Source organism: Melanerpes formicivorus, unplaced genomic scaffold (assembly GCF_026170545.1).
Source record: "Melanerpes formicivorus ecotype bairdi unplaced genomic scaffold, bMelFor1.0.p_v2 SCAF_16, whole genome shotgun sequence".
Classification (NCBI taxonomy): domain Eukaryota; kingdom Metazoa; phylum Chordata; class Aves; order Piciformes; family Picidae; genus Melanerpes; species Melanerpes formicivorus.
The window spans coordinates 11,846,826-11,862,573 of NW_027142368.1; the positions used below are offsets into that span (position 1 = coordinate 11,846,826).

Here is a 15,748-nt window from a genome sequence, read left to right on the forward strand (position 1 = left end):
ACTTGCCTAATAACCAATATGGATGCCCACAGGTCCTTGCAATCACCAGGACCACATGAAGACAAAAACTACTATATATGAAGCTCAAGAAAAGTAAGAGTACCCTAAATACTCTTCCAAACAGGAGGCCCTCAGTCCCTGGGCTTCTCACTCTTATCCAAAGCTGGCTGACATCAGAAAGCTCATCAGACATCACAGTCACCACACAATTAAATTATATACATGTATTGATCCACATAAATAAAACATGCTGTACAGAGTCATTGAATTGTACTCAAACCAGCTACTACAGGTGCAAAACTCAGCATGCAGGGACCTGCAATCCCCCCTCTGCAGTCTATGAACAGTTATTGCAATAACACTTCAGCAGGCAGATCAAGTGGTGTACATATTATCAGGAGCACAGCAGGACATACCCCAGGCCATCTTCTTCTTTGCATACTTATTTTATCTACTCTAAAATAACCCTTAAAGATCCCTCCTGACCCAATATGTTCTGACTTCCTGCAGTTTGCTTTCTCTTTATCCCATTTTCACCAGTCTACTAAACCAAATAAACCCCAACACCACCACTAAGGAGACCTTACTGTGGCCTTTCAATACTGAAAGAGGGCTTGTAAGAAAGGTGGGCAGAGATGTTTTATCAGGTCTTGGAGTGATAGGGCAAAGGGTGAAAGTTTTAAACTGGACAAGGAGAGATCTAGACTAGATGTAGGAAAAGAAATTCTTTGCTGTGATAGTGGCTGTTGCAACAGGTCACTCAGGGAAATCATGCATGCCTCACCCTTGGAAGTGTTCAAGGTCAGGCTGGATGGAGTTTGAGCACCCTGATCTAGCTGAATATGTCCCTACCCACAGCAGAAGGGTGGAAATAGATGATCTTTAAAAGTCCCTTCCAACCCAACCCATTCTATGGCTCTATGAAGAATTTCCTTTCAAACTTGTCCCATAAGCAATGAGCTGGACCCTCCAATGAACTAAACTGATCAAGGTGCTTCAAGAGCTTGACTGCCCAGTTCATCATGACTCTAGACACTGAGTTTGAGAGCAGCAAAAATAGAGGTTCATGGTTTGGAACAAGAGAAAGTACATCTTTAAGGTACATTCCCACCCATTCTTACTGAAATTAGCTTTGACCAGCTCTGGAGTTTCTATGCCAGATGACACACACACACACACACCCTGTTGTCCTGTTCTGACTCTTTGCAGCAGTTGTCTGGTGAAGAGGTTCCCTGGTTCTACCCATGCAGGTATGCTTCAAGCCAGTGGTCCCCAGAATCCTTGAGTGAACTGCAAGAACAGAAAATGAAATATTGCTTTAGGGGGAGACAGTATTCAATCTGATGGGAGGCAAATGTAGTTCAGCTGCCCCCAAAAAAGCAAAAGGCAAAAGCAGATTACAAACTGTGTGGGCATCTCATGGCAAAATCTGACTGCAAGGAATGAATTAAGAGGATTTGAGGAAGGGTAAATAATCTTTGAAGCCTGGAAAACGTAGGAAATCAGAAGTGCCATAGAAAAACCTGAGTAAACTCTAGGTTGGATGATTAAAAGGGCATTGGGTTGAAATGGCAGCCTATGGCCTTCCCTTGCATGCTGTCACAGTGCTAAATGATCTTGTTAATTGATACTTACTGCAAAATATCCAGAAAAGCTGTCAGTAATGGCTTGCTTTTGTACTCAATGCCATGCTTATTACAAAGGGCTTTCACCAGAGGAGCTGCTTTCCAGTAGTTGTGTCGAGGCATTGTAGGGAAAAGGCTGCAGAATTGAATGAGAGACAGTCAGAACTGCATCAGTTCATAGAATCCCAGAATGGTTTGGGTTGGAAGGGACCTTAAAGATCACCTAGTTCCAAGCCCCTGCCATGCATGCCATTGCATCAGAATTGCATCTTCTGCTCCTTCTCTTCAAAACATTTCCCTGCTCTCCCCCAGGAGGAGAAGAGTCTCCTCAGATGGTTTCATGTAAGCCTACATGGCCTTTCTCATCCTTAAGTGCCCTATGTTATTCTCACTCTTCCCATCATTATCATACTCACTGGTGCTCAATTTGGAAGTTCAGGTGCCCTGTGAACCAGTCGTTGAACAAGGATTGCTTCACATTGCATGTTGCATGGAGCTGGGAGGAGAAAAGAGCAAAGAAAGAGATGACTTAGCATTTTCCTGCAAGTTTGATAATAGAACCCCAGCAATTATCCACCCTCATCTAGCATAAAAGTCATGTTAGAGTCAGGGATTGTAGCCATCATGGCCCTGAAGAATTAAACAAAGTCTAGATTGAAACAGGTTGAGGGAATGGAGATTAATTTAGCCAAGTCTTGGCTCAGAAAGACAAGCTTCTTCACTGTCACACCCACAACCCCAAGAAGGCTTCTTTTAAGAGGTTCTCCTCACATCTTGCTCTTGGATGGAAAGCAAACATTCCCAATAAAGAACTTAAAACATTCTTCTGGCCTTCTCCAGCTGGTAGCAGTGAGTCAGACGCAAAAGAATGAGAGCAAACATTTGTGTGCAGGCTTCATCTTCCCTAATTTAGAGACCCACAGCTTGAGATCTGCATCTGAGCTCCTCACTTCAGAGGCAGTGGAGAAAAATAGACATTTTTGTGGTGCCATTCTTCTGGCCTGATTTGGATGTCTGTGTTAGAGTAAGATGAATCATGCTCTAGGAAAGGCTCTTTCTCTCCAATGGATCTAGCAGGTGTCCAGATGTAGACATCCAGATTTGGTCAGATGAATGCCAAGCTGGGTCTTTTTCCTTTAACATAAGGGAAAATGCTGTGGGATGAAACTGATGGAGGCACTACAGAGGTGAGGAAAGTTGTGTTTACATTATTCCTTTTTTGATCAGACCTAAATGTTGCCAGGTTTGCCTTATCAGCAGTAAAGCTGTAACCTGGAGGGTAAAACATAAAGGTAGTAAGTCCCACTTTGCTTCTCTTTAGTTGGCCTAAAAAGGAGTTTGTCTGTAGTTTTTCATAAAGGGAAGGGGAAAGTGTAGTGGGAAACATGTCAATAACCTTTCAGTGTAAAAACAGCTTGGTTTTGAGAATCTGGATGTCCTGTGTTCCAGGTAACATTCCAAATGTCTTGCCTGCTACAGAAATGCACATCTATTTCATTGGCACTTGATGGCTGTTTAAAGCTCAGAGAGGAGCAATGTTGTCTCCTGTGATTCACACCTGCAGACCCACTTTTCCAGAGGAAATTAGGTTCTCACCTGAGTAGACACCCAGTCTTCATTCCTGTCATAGTCTATGTCCATTGGAATGTGATTCATCTGTGACACCCAAATAAACCAGGTGCTCTCTAGGTACCTGGATGGATACAGACAGAAAGACTTAGCATATCGCTAATCCCATACCCAAATTTACCATTAAAACACTTTCCTGAGTCTTACACCTCTCCTATGAAGATAGGCTGAAAGAATTTGGGCTGTTCAGCCTGGAGAAGAGAAGACTATAGGTAGACCTACAGGAAGGCTGGGGAGGAGCTGTTTAGAAGGGCTTGCAGTGATAGGATGAGGGACAATGAGGGTTTGAAACTGGAGCAGGGGAAATTCAGGTTGGACATCAGGAGGAAGTTCTGCACAATGAGAGTGGTAAAATACTTGAACAGATTGCCCAGGGACCTGTGCCCAAGCCTGGAAACATTTAATATTAGACTTGATGTGGCCCTGGGCAGCCTGATCTCGTTGGAGGTGTCCCTGCTGACTGTAGGGAGCTTGGACAAGATGACCTTTGAGTCTGTGAATCTGTTTTAAGTAAAAAAACACTTTCACATAAATCAAGATCTTCAGTTCCATCCTTTTTCCTCCTGGCTTCTGGAGTTTGTTTTGAGAACCACTCAGTTTGGCAAGGCAGATATCCCTGAGCATGCATCCCTACCACCCCCCCTGAAGTTACACTGTTCCTTCTTGGCTAACTCTTTATTTCTGAGCTAATTGCAGTGAGTGTGACTAACTTTCATTACTTTCCATTTAGGCTCAGTCTTGTTGACTTATATTAGTCATGGGGCCTCTGGGTATGCTGTAGCTTACCTGGACAACCAGTAGTACACCATGAAGTTGTTAAAGCCCATTAAAGGAATATACATGAGACAGACACGGATGTTGTAAGACACAAATAGAAACAGGTCCTGTGGGAAAAAACAACAACCAAAACAAAACAAAAAGGAGGGAAAAAGAAAATTAAAAAAGGAGGAAATATTAGAATAACATTTTGTTGGTGAATCCCCTCCTCTCTGCTAGAACTGCAGCATAACAAAAAGGCTTTTCTGTCATGCTTTGCTTGTCAAGAGTAAGCTCTGTGCCACCACCCTGCCTCAAGTTGAGTGTAACATTCCCACAGCAGTCACATTACCATCAGTAAAACAGCTGGGCTGGAGCCAGCAATGTGTGATTGCACCCCAGAAGCCAAAGGTGCCCTGGGCTGCATCACCAGAGTGTGGGAGAGCAGGTGAGGGAGGGGATTGTTGCCCCTCTGCTCTTTTCTGCTGAGCCCTCACCTGCAGAGCTGGACCCATCCCTGGCGTCCTCAACACAGACATGAAGCTGTTGGAGTGGGGCCAGAGGAAGCCACAGCAATGATGGGAGGGCTGGAAGCCCTCTGCTGTGGGGCCAGGCTGAGAGAATTGGGCTTGTTCAGTCTGGAGAAGAGAAGGCTCCAAGGAGCCCTTCTTGTGGCCTTTCAGTGCTTAAAGGGCTGAGAAGGAAAATGAGGACAGACATTGTAGCAAGACCTGCTGTGACAGGACAAAGAGCGATGGTTTGAAACTGAAAGAGGGAAACATAGGCTAGGGAGATGCAAGAAATGTTTGACACTGAGGGTGGTGAGACCCTGGCAAAGGTTGCCCAGAGAGGTGGGAGATGCCCCATGCCTGGAACCATTCCAGGTCAGGTTGTTTGGGGCTCTGAGCAGCCTGTGCTAGTTGCAGATGTCCCTGCTGCTGGCAGGGATGTTGGACTAAATGACTGTTGAAGCTCCCTTCCCACCCAAATTGTGCCATGATTCTATGAACTAACAACCAGCAAACATCCCTGTGACACACTGCTAAGTGCTGACAGATTTTTAAATCAACTTTTCTTAAGCTGCTAAGAGGCTAAAAAGCCTCTTCTAAAAATATTCTCCCTGGACCCGTGGACTGCATCCCTGCTGCAGCAAGCTCGGGATCATCCTTTTCTGTCTTAAACCCCTTAATCACCTGAAGTGAAGGTTCACAGAGCCACAGAGTGACAACATTGTATGGAAGTCTTTCAGTCAACACAAGTAGTGCTTACCAACCACTTCTTCCTCTTGATTGTAAAGTAGAATATAGACAGCTGGAAGAAGGGTACGAGTGCAAGAGGGGCCAAAACTGAAGGGAAGAATGAAAACAGAGAGATATTTATAACACTCCACTGCAACATAAGTCATGTGGAATATTCTTCTGTAAGAGAAAGAATTCTCCTTTCCAGTGGAAGAAACACTGCTGTCTTCCATGTATCCTAACTTTCATGTGTCCACATAATCTGTTCCTCTTCTTCATCCCTTTCCCATCCTTTTCTTCCTCAACCCTGGTTCACCTCTGTCTAGTGCCTAACATCACATAATCCCCACAGGGTTGTTACAAGAGACACTTCCTCCTCACATGAACTTTCTTTGATGCTGTGGTGGGCTACACCCATCCTGAAAACAGGAGGGGAGGGCTTGTGAGAGGTTTTTCTGTCCATTAGGCCACATGATCCTCCCTGCTGCTTCCACACTTTGCAAAGGACTGGTTCATGAATCTCGTACTTCTTTTCCTTTCCCCATCCATCCTTGTTCCTTACCCTTGTGAACCCTGCCTGTCATTGTTACATGTATATATAGTGTTTAAAGAAAAATTCTTTGCCTCTCTACTTCCAAGCTGAACCCAAATTATTTCTTGGTGGATTTCCTCCCCTCCCTTTTTTTTCTCTCTATTGGGAAACAGGGGGTGGGGGGGGGAGGAAGTGGAGGGATTCTCAGCCTTTCCCCCATCTGAGCTCTTAAGCCCCAATTAAGGCTCAAACCACCACAGATACGAAGGCTGCCCACGTGAAAGTCCTTGAAGCTGAGGCTTTGAGGGTAGTGTCTTACAAACCGTTATTTTGGGGAGGAGAAGCAGTCATGATTTTCAGGTGAAGTCCCTACAGCACTGCAAGGAAGTGGGGATACTCACAGATGAAATACTTATGCTGGTAATTGTAAGGCATGAACTTCTTCTTCTGTTTTCCAAGCTGCAAAAGGAAAACAAACCAAAACAAAACGTTGCCATGGGTCTGCTGGAGTCAGACTGGTTAGGTTGGACTTCCATTACCATCAGCAGAAACTTCTACAACAATCAAATGGCTTGGTTGGTGATTTTTTTTCTTGAGACCTAAGACTCTCCACAAGGTATTTTCTTGGGGGCTGGACTAGATGATTTCCAGAGGTCTCTTCCAACCCCTACTAGTCTATGATTCTATGACTCCACAATTCTTATTCCTCTCTAATGAACACATCAAGAACTACTTTATCCTTTCTCTAATTCAGTCTCTCTTCTTGAAAAGCAGGTCCTGAAGTTTTGAAGCATGGAGAGAACCAGGTTGCACCTGAGCCTCTGTATCAAGATATCAATATTTTGATGATGTCACAAGAAAGGGCATTTTTTAGGAGGGTCCCAAAACCCATGGCAGGGTACAAAAATGCTCAAAAATCACAAAAATGCCCAGAAGCCATTTGAATTTTGTAGACCTTTCTAGTGATGGTAATAAAATCCAGTCTAACCAATCCCATGTATTCACTACCTCATGCTGAGAGAGGAAGAAGTTCTTGACATGGAAACTAAGACAGGAAAATCAGTGGGCAATGAATGCAGAATGTGTTGGCTGTGAAGGCTACATCTGATTTTCACACAGGGTGCAGAACATCCCAAGCTTTTGAGGAACAGAGGAGGCAGTGGTCAGAAAGGACACAAACATTTGGATGCTCCCCTGAAATATTTATGTTTGTCTCCTCTAATATTGATGGAATAATTTCTGCAAGATCAAAGCAGCAAATCCTCTATAAAGAGCCCTGCCTTTTGGTTCTGTCAAAGAATTTGCCTTCAGGTACATGAAACAGCAAAGGGATCAAATGTGTACAGAAAGCACAAATAAGTTTGTTTCTTTACATTCCATTGTTTATCTATTTGCACAAAAGGATCCTCAGCATCATCTGCAAAGTTGGTGCTTGTGGTTCTTCAAAGGACAAAATAATAAGGAGGGAAAGCAAACTATTTCCAGAGCTCTCCTATTGCTGAGCAAAAAGACTTGACCACTTCAAAGATGCCTTCACTGGATCAAAACTGGAACAAACCCAATGGAAGCACTGAAATCCATTTTGCCCAGACATAGTATTCCTGACCCTTTTCTGTTAAGAAGCAGGAGGACATGAAGACTCATTTCCTACACTTTCCCTGCCATCAAACCCAGTCTAGCACCACCATCCCTCTCTAGATGCTCATGCCCAGAGATAACCACGAGAGATCTGTCAGGAGACCACCACCAAAGTCCTTCCCAGCTGCAACTAACAGTTTTCTGATAAGTGTTTTGTACAAATTCCCTTTCCATGAGCCTCTCTGAGACAGCAGAGAATTTTCCACATGCCTTGGAAAGCTGGAATTTCTTTGCTTATTACCACCTAGAGTTGAGTAAGATGGTACTTTATGGTACTTATCTAGCAAAGAAGCCATTTTATCACCTCATGAGTAAAGAGAACTGCCAGGGAAAGGAAAGGCAGAAGAGGCTTTGCCTATCCTGATGATGTCAGATATCATAAGGGTGCAGGGAGGCTTTGTTCATAGATTTTTATGAAAGCCATAAAAGTTGTGATTAAGAAATCACTTGCTATGCTTGTGTTTTGTGCACAGCAGCTATACTGGTCCTGAAGGATTTAAGTGGCAAACAGCTCCCAAAGCCAGAAGAACCCAGGAAGAATATCTGACTCACTATCCCCAGGATCACTAAGAACATCTCATGATAATGCAAATAGGAGTGACTCATTGTCTGGACAGCCTTCAGGTGCTTACCCTGCTCTTGTAGCGACACACAGCACTTAAGCACTCATTTGTAAGACTTTGCTCCTCAGGAGCTGGTGTCTGAGCACCATAATCACCATTGCAACCACATGAGACCCTTGGAGCACTTTGGGAATCGCCCTTCCGAGTTTGTGCAGAAAGCCCCAACCTAGGTTATGATCGTACCTCACGCTGTAGCTTCCTGTCTTTAAAAGCTTTGCTTCTCCAGACATCCCTATGCTCACCTCCACAGAGAGAGTCTTTCCCAAGCTGAAGAGGAGAGGGTGCATGTTGAGGTCAGGGTCTTTGCGGAAGCAGTTGGGTTTGGCATGGTGCTGGTTGTGCAGGTGATTCCACCAGCTGGCTGATAAACCCTGCGGGAAAAGTTGAAGACCACAGATTCAAACCTGAGCAAGATCAACAATTACATCACTATTTTTCCACCCAGTATTGAGGGCTGCACTACCCTTCCCCCACAGGTGATATTGCCTCAATGTCAGGACACTCCTGTTCGTTGCTTCGTTCAGATTAGCCCCAGAGAATATTCCCACCGTAAGGCAATTACCTTCAGAAGATTTATCACAACCACCTGCATAACTCGATTCCATTTAGGCCTGCTGAAGACAGAGCAGTGCCCCAGATCGTGTTGGAACCAGCCCATCTGGATCTGGAAGACAAAAGGGTCACTGAGGAACCAGAATGACAGCAATGTTGCATCAACTTGGCTTGAAAGTCCCTGGAGCTTCACAGTGTGACTGCATCTTCTTTCTGGTTTGGGGAAGAAACACTACCTGTCCTATGGTGCTGAGAACTTCCTTCCAAGCTACTATCCCCTAGAGCTGCTCAATACCAGAGACTGATTTTATTGTAGCAGCTTAAGGGAGAGCAGCAAAGAGTCATTACACTTCATTTGACTGTTGCAGCATGGAAGTCTCCTGCTCACAGATAGAGCATTAAAAAGTGTAAGAATTTCCAAGCCCATAGCTTCAATTCATTCATAATCACAGAATCACCAAGGTTGGAAGAGACCTCAAAGATCACCAAGTCCAACCTGTCACCACAGACCTCATGACTAAACCATGGCAGCAAGTGCCGTGTCCAAACCCCTCTTGAACACCTCCAGGGATGGTGACCCCACCACCTCCCTGGGCAGCACATTCCAATGGCTAACAACTCTCTCAGTGAAGAACTTTCTCCTCACCTCGAGCCTAAACTTCCCCTGGCACAGCTTGAGACTGTGTCCTCTTGTTCTGGTGCTGGTTGCCTGGGAGAAGAGACCAACCCCCTCCTGGCTACAACCTCCCTTCAGGTAGTTGTAGACAGCAATAAGGTCTCCCCTGAGCTGCTGCTTCTCCAGGCTAAACAATCCCAGCTCTCACATGGAAACATGAGAATGCTCTTTGAGGGCTATCTGCCTTAGCAGTTAGTAGGCAAAAGGAGCAGATTAGTTTAAAAATTAGTTCCTTTGCACTTCCATGGATGTTTGAGCAAATCTAAGGCTGCTAAGAAACATCTTGCTTGCTTTCTCCCCTCATCCTCCAATTTCTCCCACCTAAGAGCCACAAACTCCTGTTCCTTTCTGCTTTACATGGCCCTTTATATGCATATTCCCCTTCTATGATCCAATTTATTAATCCAGCAGAAAACTCTTCAGGACTAGTGAGTGTAATTGGCTCATAAAGAACCTAACAAAGAGCAGAGCCATCAGACAGTAAGCAGAAGGAGCATGGAGCCAAAAGTGGAGCTGGGAATGAAATGTTCCCTCTTTTGCTTGGGTGATTAGATCAGTTCAACCCATCTTGTGAAACTGCCATTTCCACAACACCCCACCAGCCCCAGTGAGCAGCTTGTCAGCAAAACAAGATTTGCTAGAGGCAACCAAAATTGTGACATAGTATGTGCTGCTTGTTGTCAGCTGGCTAACAGCATCCAAGGGGAGGCAGAACAGCAGCAGGTGGGAAATGAACATCTCATCAATCTTTATCTAGAAGAGCCAAACACATCTGCAGCCTTGAGCAACTACCAGCAGTTTACCTGAGCGGTGGTGAAGAGTGCCATGCCCACCAGGAAAGGCACTAAGGATATCCCAAAGTACCAGACCACGAGCCAGGATGCAGCATCCAGTATCAGGAGGTGAAGGAAGATCAGGAAGAAAAAGCTGGAGCTCGGCCTCAGGAGTCCCATCTTCTCGATAGCGCAGCGCAGCTCCCGAAAATCCTCCAAAAGGGATTTCTGAGGGTGAAGTGAGCATTGAAAACTGAAAATGTTACAGAGCAGACCCAGGAACCCCTAATTAGCCATGTAAGTCAGAGGGCCAATTCCCTCAGAGAGGTTTCTGTGAACAAATGACCGTGAGATCAACAGATCTTGGGTTTGCTTTGACACTGGAGAACAACTTGCTGGCAGACTCTGTTACAGGGACACTACAGGGGGAAGAACTGAGCAGAATCTGGGGCTTTGGGGCTTGTTCCTCACACCCCAGCGTGGGTTTAGTGATTCTGGGATGGTGCATGTTTCTATGCATGACTCCTGCCAGCTGCCTCCCCACCACCCAGTCTATGGCACAGCGTCAGGAATGTTGCTCCAGAAATTATTACTGCCAGCGCATTTATTTTCCTTCTCCTCCCATGCTGAACCCCAAGCCATTCCCACAGCTGGATTCTAGAACACTCACTTTTTTATTAGACTCAAAGCTGGGTTGATTTGGTGCCAACTCCCCAATCAGCAGAGATTTCAAGTATTTTTTCACCAGAGCCTTATCACTGTGAAATGCTACAAAGGCATCCTGAGAAACACACAAAGGAAAGGGGTAAGAATGGGTATGTGAGTACACACCAGATGTTGAGCCTCTCCTTTTCCCAGGTCTCTGATATAACACATAATCCAGTTTCCTTTGTCCATTTTTGCCCCTTTGGTTGCTCCTGTAGTTCTTTGCCATCAGCTGGAGCTTGGCCCTAGGAAGCTGGAGAAGTGTCAAGAAACTAGACTTCATAAAAGGACCTGGGCGAGGCTGGCAATAAACTTGTGAGTGTCTGATGAAAAACTCTTTGCTGAAGGAAACTCTTTCATCTGCTTGTTTTGGACCAGGCCTTCCCTAGAAGGCTCTAGCCAGCAGCCCTGCCCTATGGATGGGACTCAGGAGCAGGAAAACATGCCATTGAATGAGGTGTGTCTCTGCCATGCTGAGGATGAGGTTTTTAAACTCACTTTATCACGCTAAGGCTATAGGAAACACATGCTGAAGCTCCACACCCAGCAGGACTAACTTGGTATCTCTTAAGTCCCTTGCAAGTTTCCAGACCAGCTGATGTTTGGGAGAACTGGGTAACACCAGTGACAGAAATAGGTCTGTCCCAAAATCATTTGAAACACCAGTTTTGAAAGGAAAAATTAACTGTGGAATAAAGGATGAGATTCCAGATAAAGCAAAGCTCTTCTTTAGCTCATGTCCTCAGTGAGTTTTCCAGAAGAAAGGCCAAGAGGCTGGCCATAGTCTTTTGTCTTCCAGAAAGAGCAGATAGAACAAAATCCTCAGTGTCTGAGCAGCTGAGTACTTGCTGATCTTGGCTTTGAAAATCAATGTGGGTGATGATGACACACCAAAATTCTGCACATTCCCGGTCAGGATGGAGTTCCCTGGAGGAGGACAGAAGACTTCCCTTGTGCATGCTGACATTCCTCTGGAGTCTCTCAGTTAGAGAGAGTCTATCTCTGAGTACTTCAGGCTAGAAGAAGTCAGCGTCCAGTGACCTTTTGGACCGATGATGATTTTTACAGATACCTGTACAGGGCATGATCCTGGGCAAACTACGCTGGCTGAACCTGCTGTAGCAGGAGAGTTGGACTAGAAGATCTTGAGAGGTCTCTTCCAATCCCCATCACCCTGTAATTCTGTGATCTAGTGGCCCTTTGTCACAGTGCCAAATGAGTAACTCTCTCCAGAACCAAAGGACTGGAGAACTCTTTCCATTACAATCCCATGCCACTCATCCTATAGAGCTTTGTTAGTCTTTGTGTAGCTCTCTTTTGCCAGGAATTCTCAGGCTGACTGGAAGTATCTATGCCACAGAACAGAAATAGGAGCCAAAATCCTTTTAAGCAGAATTACCTATCCACAACATCAGTGGCATATTCTTATCACAGAAACCCAAGCCTTTCAGTCTTCCTTTCTCCTCCCTGCTCTTATGGCCTGATTATCATCTTAGGAGGGATTAAGTTCAAGGGCTGTCATCTACAATGCACTCAGCCTCCAACATTTGACATCAGCATAAGGGCCTGCAATGCACTTTGCATTTACAAAGTCAGCCACACAAAGGCAGGAAATTCTTGCTATATATGTAATTATGAGCTCTAGAGGAAGACAATTCTCACCATATATATATATATGTATACAATTAGAAGCTCTAGAAGATAAATTTCACCATGTGCATAGAACTATGAGCTCTAGAGGAAAAAACCTCTCACCATATATAAACAATGAGGAGCTCTAGAAGATAATCCTCACCATATATATATACACACAATTATGAACTCTAGAAGATAAGCCTCACTATATATAAAACTATGAGCTCTAGAGGAAGATAATTCTCACCATATATACACAATTATGAGCTCTAGAAGATAATTCTTGCCATATATATATAATTATGAGCTCTAGAAGATCATTATCATCATATATATATACAATTATAAGCTCTAGAAGATATGTCTCACTATATCTATAAAAATAGGAGCACTAGAGGAAGATAATTCTCACCATGCATATGTAATTATGGGCTCTAGAAGATAATTGTCACCATATATACAGAACCATGAGCTCTAGAAGAAGACAATTCTCACCATCTATATACAATTATGAGCTCTAGAAGATAATTGTCACCATATATATATATATATATATAATTAAGAACTCTAGAGTAGCCAAGACTACTTGGGAAAAAAACATCCTGGCTTTAGGCAAAGCCATGCACCAGATGACCTTCTGAGGCACCTTCCATTCCTGCATGTCTGTCAAAGTGTGTATTTCTCAACAGATATGAATATATGTGTGTATTATACATATATGTATGTATTTTGCACATATATATGTCCATATTGCACATATATATAGGTATAGATCACATCTATGAATATATATTTATATCTATATGAATTTAGCAGCACTTAAAGGCAAAATATAGCACCTATATGAACATATATGTGCATATTTATGACTTTAGCAGCATTTAAAGGCAAAAAGAGTGTTAGAGAGTAGCAGAGTGAAAACTGAGAGCAAGACAGAAGAATGCTATCAGGCTGGAACATAAATCCACTGTGTACCCACAATCTTGACCACTCTTTTTATCTTCAAAGGGATGTGGTACCACTCTACATAGCTGGGGGGAAAAAAAATGATGAATAGAGATCTGGAGCAGCTTTCATGCTAGAAAACTGCCTTGGAAAAGAGGTGCCAAGTTAAAGAGTCTGAAAACCCCACGAGTGGCATTGAGAAAATGGGGGGGGGAAAATGATTCACTGTTTACATAACACAACAGTGAAATGATCAGGAGGTAGGTTTAAAATAATAACGAACAAAGCCAAACTGGGATGTTACTGTAATGATAAATATGAGTAAGATCAAAGGCTGCTCTCCAAACTTGTTCCTCCCAGACAAATTCCCTGTAGTTAAAACCCTCTGGCTCTCTGTAAAGCATGAAAACTTCAATGTAAGTCTTCACACTGGTGGCTGCAGAAGCTGGGAGGACATAGCCTGAGGAAAAATCATCCTGTGCACTCTGCACTCCTTTGGCTGCTTTTGCTGAAGTCCAGGTTCAGAAACTGCAGGAGATGGCACCAGGCTTTCAGGGGCCTCTGGGCTGGTATGGTGTGGTATGGTGTCCCTTCTTCAGTCAGCAGCACTGTTTGTACTCTCACATCATTAATGGACACAAACCCCTTAAATCAAGGCTATCTCTAAACTAGAGAAGAAACCCAATGAGACTTCTTGTTCCTCACTTGAGAGCACCAAGTATCCTTCTGCCATGGGTTTTGGGACGGTGAAAGGAATGAAATGTGAAAACCACCTGATCTGGTCCATTTTGGGGCCATGAGTTAGGAAGCACCACCCCTTTGTACAAACTGAAACCTGAGGAATTAGGCAGCCTAAGCAACCTCCTTGCTGTTAAAAAGTCTTGTTGTGACAAGGATTAAATCTGCTTCTCCCACACCACAAGTTTATGCCCTAATCCTGCTCACGTTTCTAATGGGAGTGTTTCTGGCTATTCAGAGGCTCGGGATCTACAGTCAGCAAGCACTCTGTGAGACCTGCTTAGAAAGTGATCTTTCTGCCCACAAGCATACATTATTTTAGAGAAATCCTCTTAATCAAAATCCTCCAAATCTCTTTTCACATAGTGATATTTTTTTTTCATTTAGTAGAATTTTCCCTCCTCTTCTGCAGCCAAATTCAGCTGCTTTCTGTCTTCCCTCCCCCCACCCTGCATTTCATTTCTTTCCTCTCCTCCTTTGAAAAAGTCTTTGCTCAAGACTCTATTCTCCTCCACTTGCCTGCACAAAATAGTGTCACTTATTTGGGCACCCCCTTCTTTTTCTTCACTGCCCCCCAAACTGATTTAGGTTTGGACATTACCTCCTCCTTCTCTACCCAAGCTCTATCTTTGATTGTCACTTGCTTATCACTAATCACATCCATGTGACACTGAAAGAACAGCTTTAAAATAAACCCCCCCCCCCCTGCTTACTGCTTTCTAGCCTCTTGCCTTCCTCACTGCTACAACAGAGGCAGCTCTTGGACATCTAGAAGACAGCTTGCCTGGTCATGTCCGGTGGCAAGATGACCTGCATGGACATTACAGCAGGTTGTAATGGTCCTAAACCAGAGCTTTACAGCTCACCTAGCAGGTAACTCTGACCATGAAGGCAACCAGAAGGGCACAAATATGTCCACTGTGTTACCTGACTAAGCACAGTGACAACCACCACGAGCACTCTCGGCTGGAGTCCCACCATGTCAACCTGTTCTGACGATAGAACCACCTTCCTCCACTCTCCTCCTAGCTCTTACCGTAGCATCTTGCCCAGCATAGTGGCTAATAACTCTGCTGCCTCCAGGGTGGCGTTTGGAAAACTTGCTGACATCATAAACCTTCCTGTCAATCACCAGCCACTGCTCCCGGCCTTGACCACGGCCGTTGTGGGTTCTGATCTCTTCCCATGTGAAAAGCTGTGGAAATGTTGAAACAGGTTGTGCCTCCTTTTCAGTGGAGCCAGTCTGTGGAGCCATCTGTACTGGTAGATGTGTAGTCAGCACTGGGATTCACTGCTCTAAGCTCTGCAGCACTGTGTCCAGGCAGGTGAACCATCTCATCCCGCCCGTTATACAGTCCCACTCCAAGCCACTCCCTGTGCTTCTAGAGCTGGTTGGTTCCCCTTGCCCAGACCCACCCTTCCATAGCTCCCTCCCCTTCCATGTTCACACCAGACACTCTGACACACCCTTCCATAAAAGCTCTGTTCCTTCTTGTTTCTGAGCTGCCTCTGAAAGGTCCCATTATTCCTGAGAGCTGTAGACTAGTTCACTGAGTAGAAATATCCATAGATAGAAGAACTTGTGAAGATTTTCTATGATTCAGTTAAATGAGATGGCAAAATGTCAGAAAGGACTATTAAGTGAGCATTTTGATGGATCATTATAGAATCATGGGATATTAG

General features: G+C 44.4%; 1 protein-coding gene across 2 annotated transcripts; it reads right to left on the bottom strand.

The window, feature by feature from the left end:
* Positions 1–209: 209 nt before the first annotated feature.
* LOC137445938 (acyl-CoA (8-3)-desaturase-like) lies at positions 210–15,412 on the bottom strand. 2 transcript variants are annotated; one of them, XM_068148129.1, is made up of 12 exons: positions 15,102–15,412; positions 10,713–10,823; positions 10,073–10,270; positions 8,604–8,705; positions 8,284–8,412; positions 6,182–6,239; positions 5,280–5,356; positions 4,041–4,138; positions 3,222–3,318; positions 2,042–2,121; positions 1,636–1,761; positions 210–1,290 (listed from the first exon to the last, which is right to left on the bottom strand). In XM_068148129.1, the coding sequence occupies exons 1-12, from the start codon at positions 15,318–15,320 to the stop codon at positions 1,239–1,241; spliced, it is 1,347 nt and encodes a 448-aa protein (XP_068004230.1). In that variant the 5' UTR covers positions 15,321–15,412; the 3' UTR covers positions 210–1,238. The 2 variants fall into 2 exon arrangements, with proteins under 2 accessions (XP_068004230.1, XP_068004231.1); XM_068148130.1 differs by lacking the exon at positions 10,713–10,823.
* Positions 15,413–15,748: the final 336 nt, after the last annotated feature.

Bases quoted from the DNA above. Each gene is read 5' to 3' on its own strand.
- LOC137445938 (XM_068148129.1), bottom strand. From the start codon at position 15,320: ATGGCTCCACAGACTGGCTCCACTGAAAAGGAGGCACAACCTGTTTCA. The intron at 6,240-8,283 runs GTGAGCATAGGG...TTCCTTTTGCAG, and splicing joins GAAAGACTCTCTCTGTGGAG to CTTGGAAAACAGAAGAAGAA. The intron at 5,357-6,181 runs GTGAGTATCCCC...TCTTCCCTTCAG, and splicing joins CCAGCATAAGTATTTCATCT to TTTTGGCCCCTCTTGCACTC.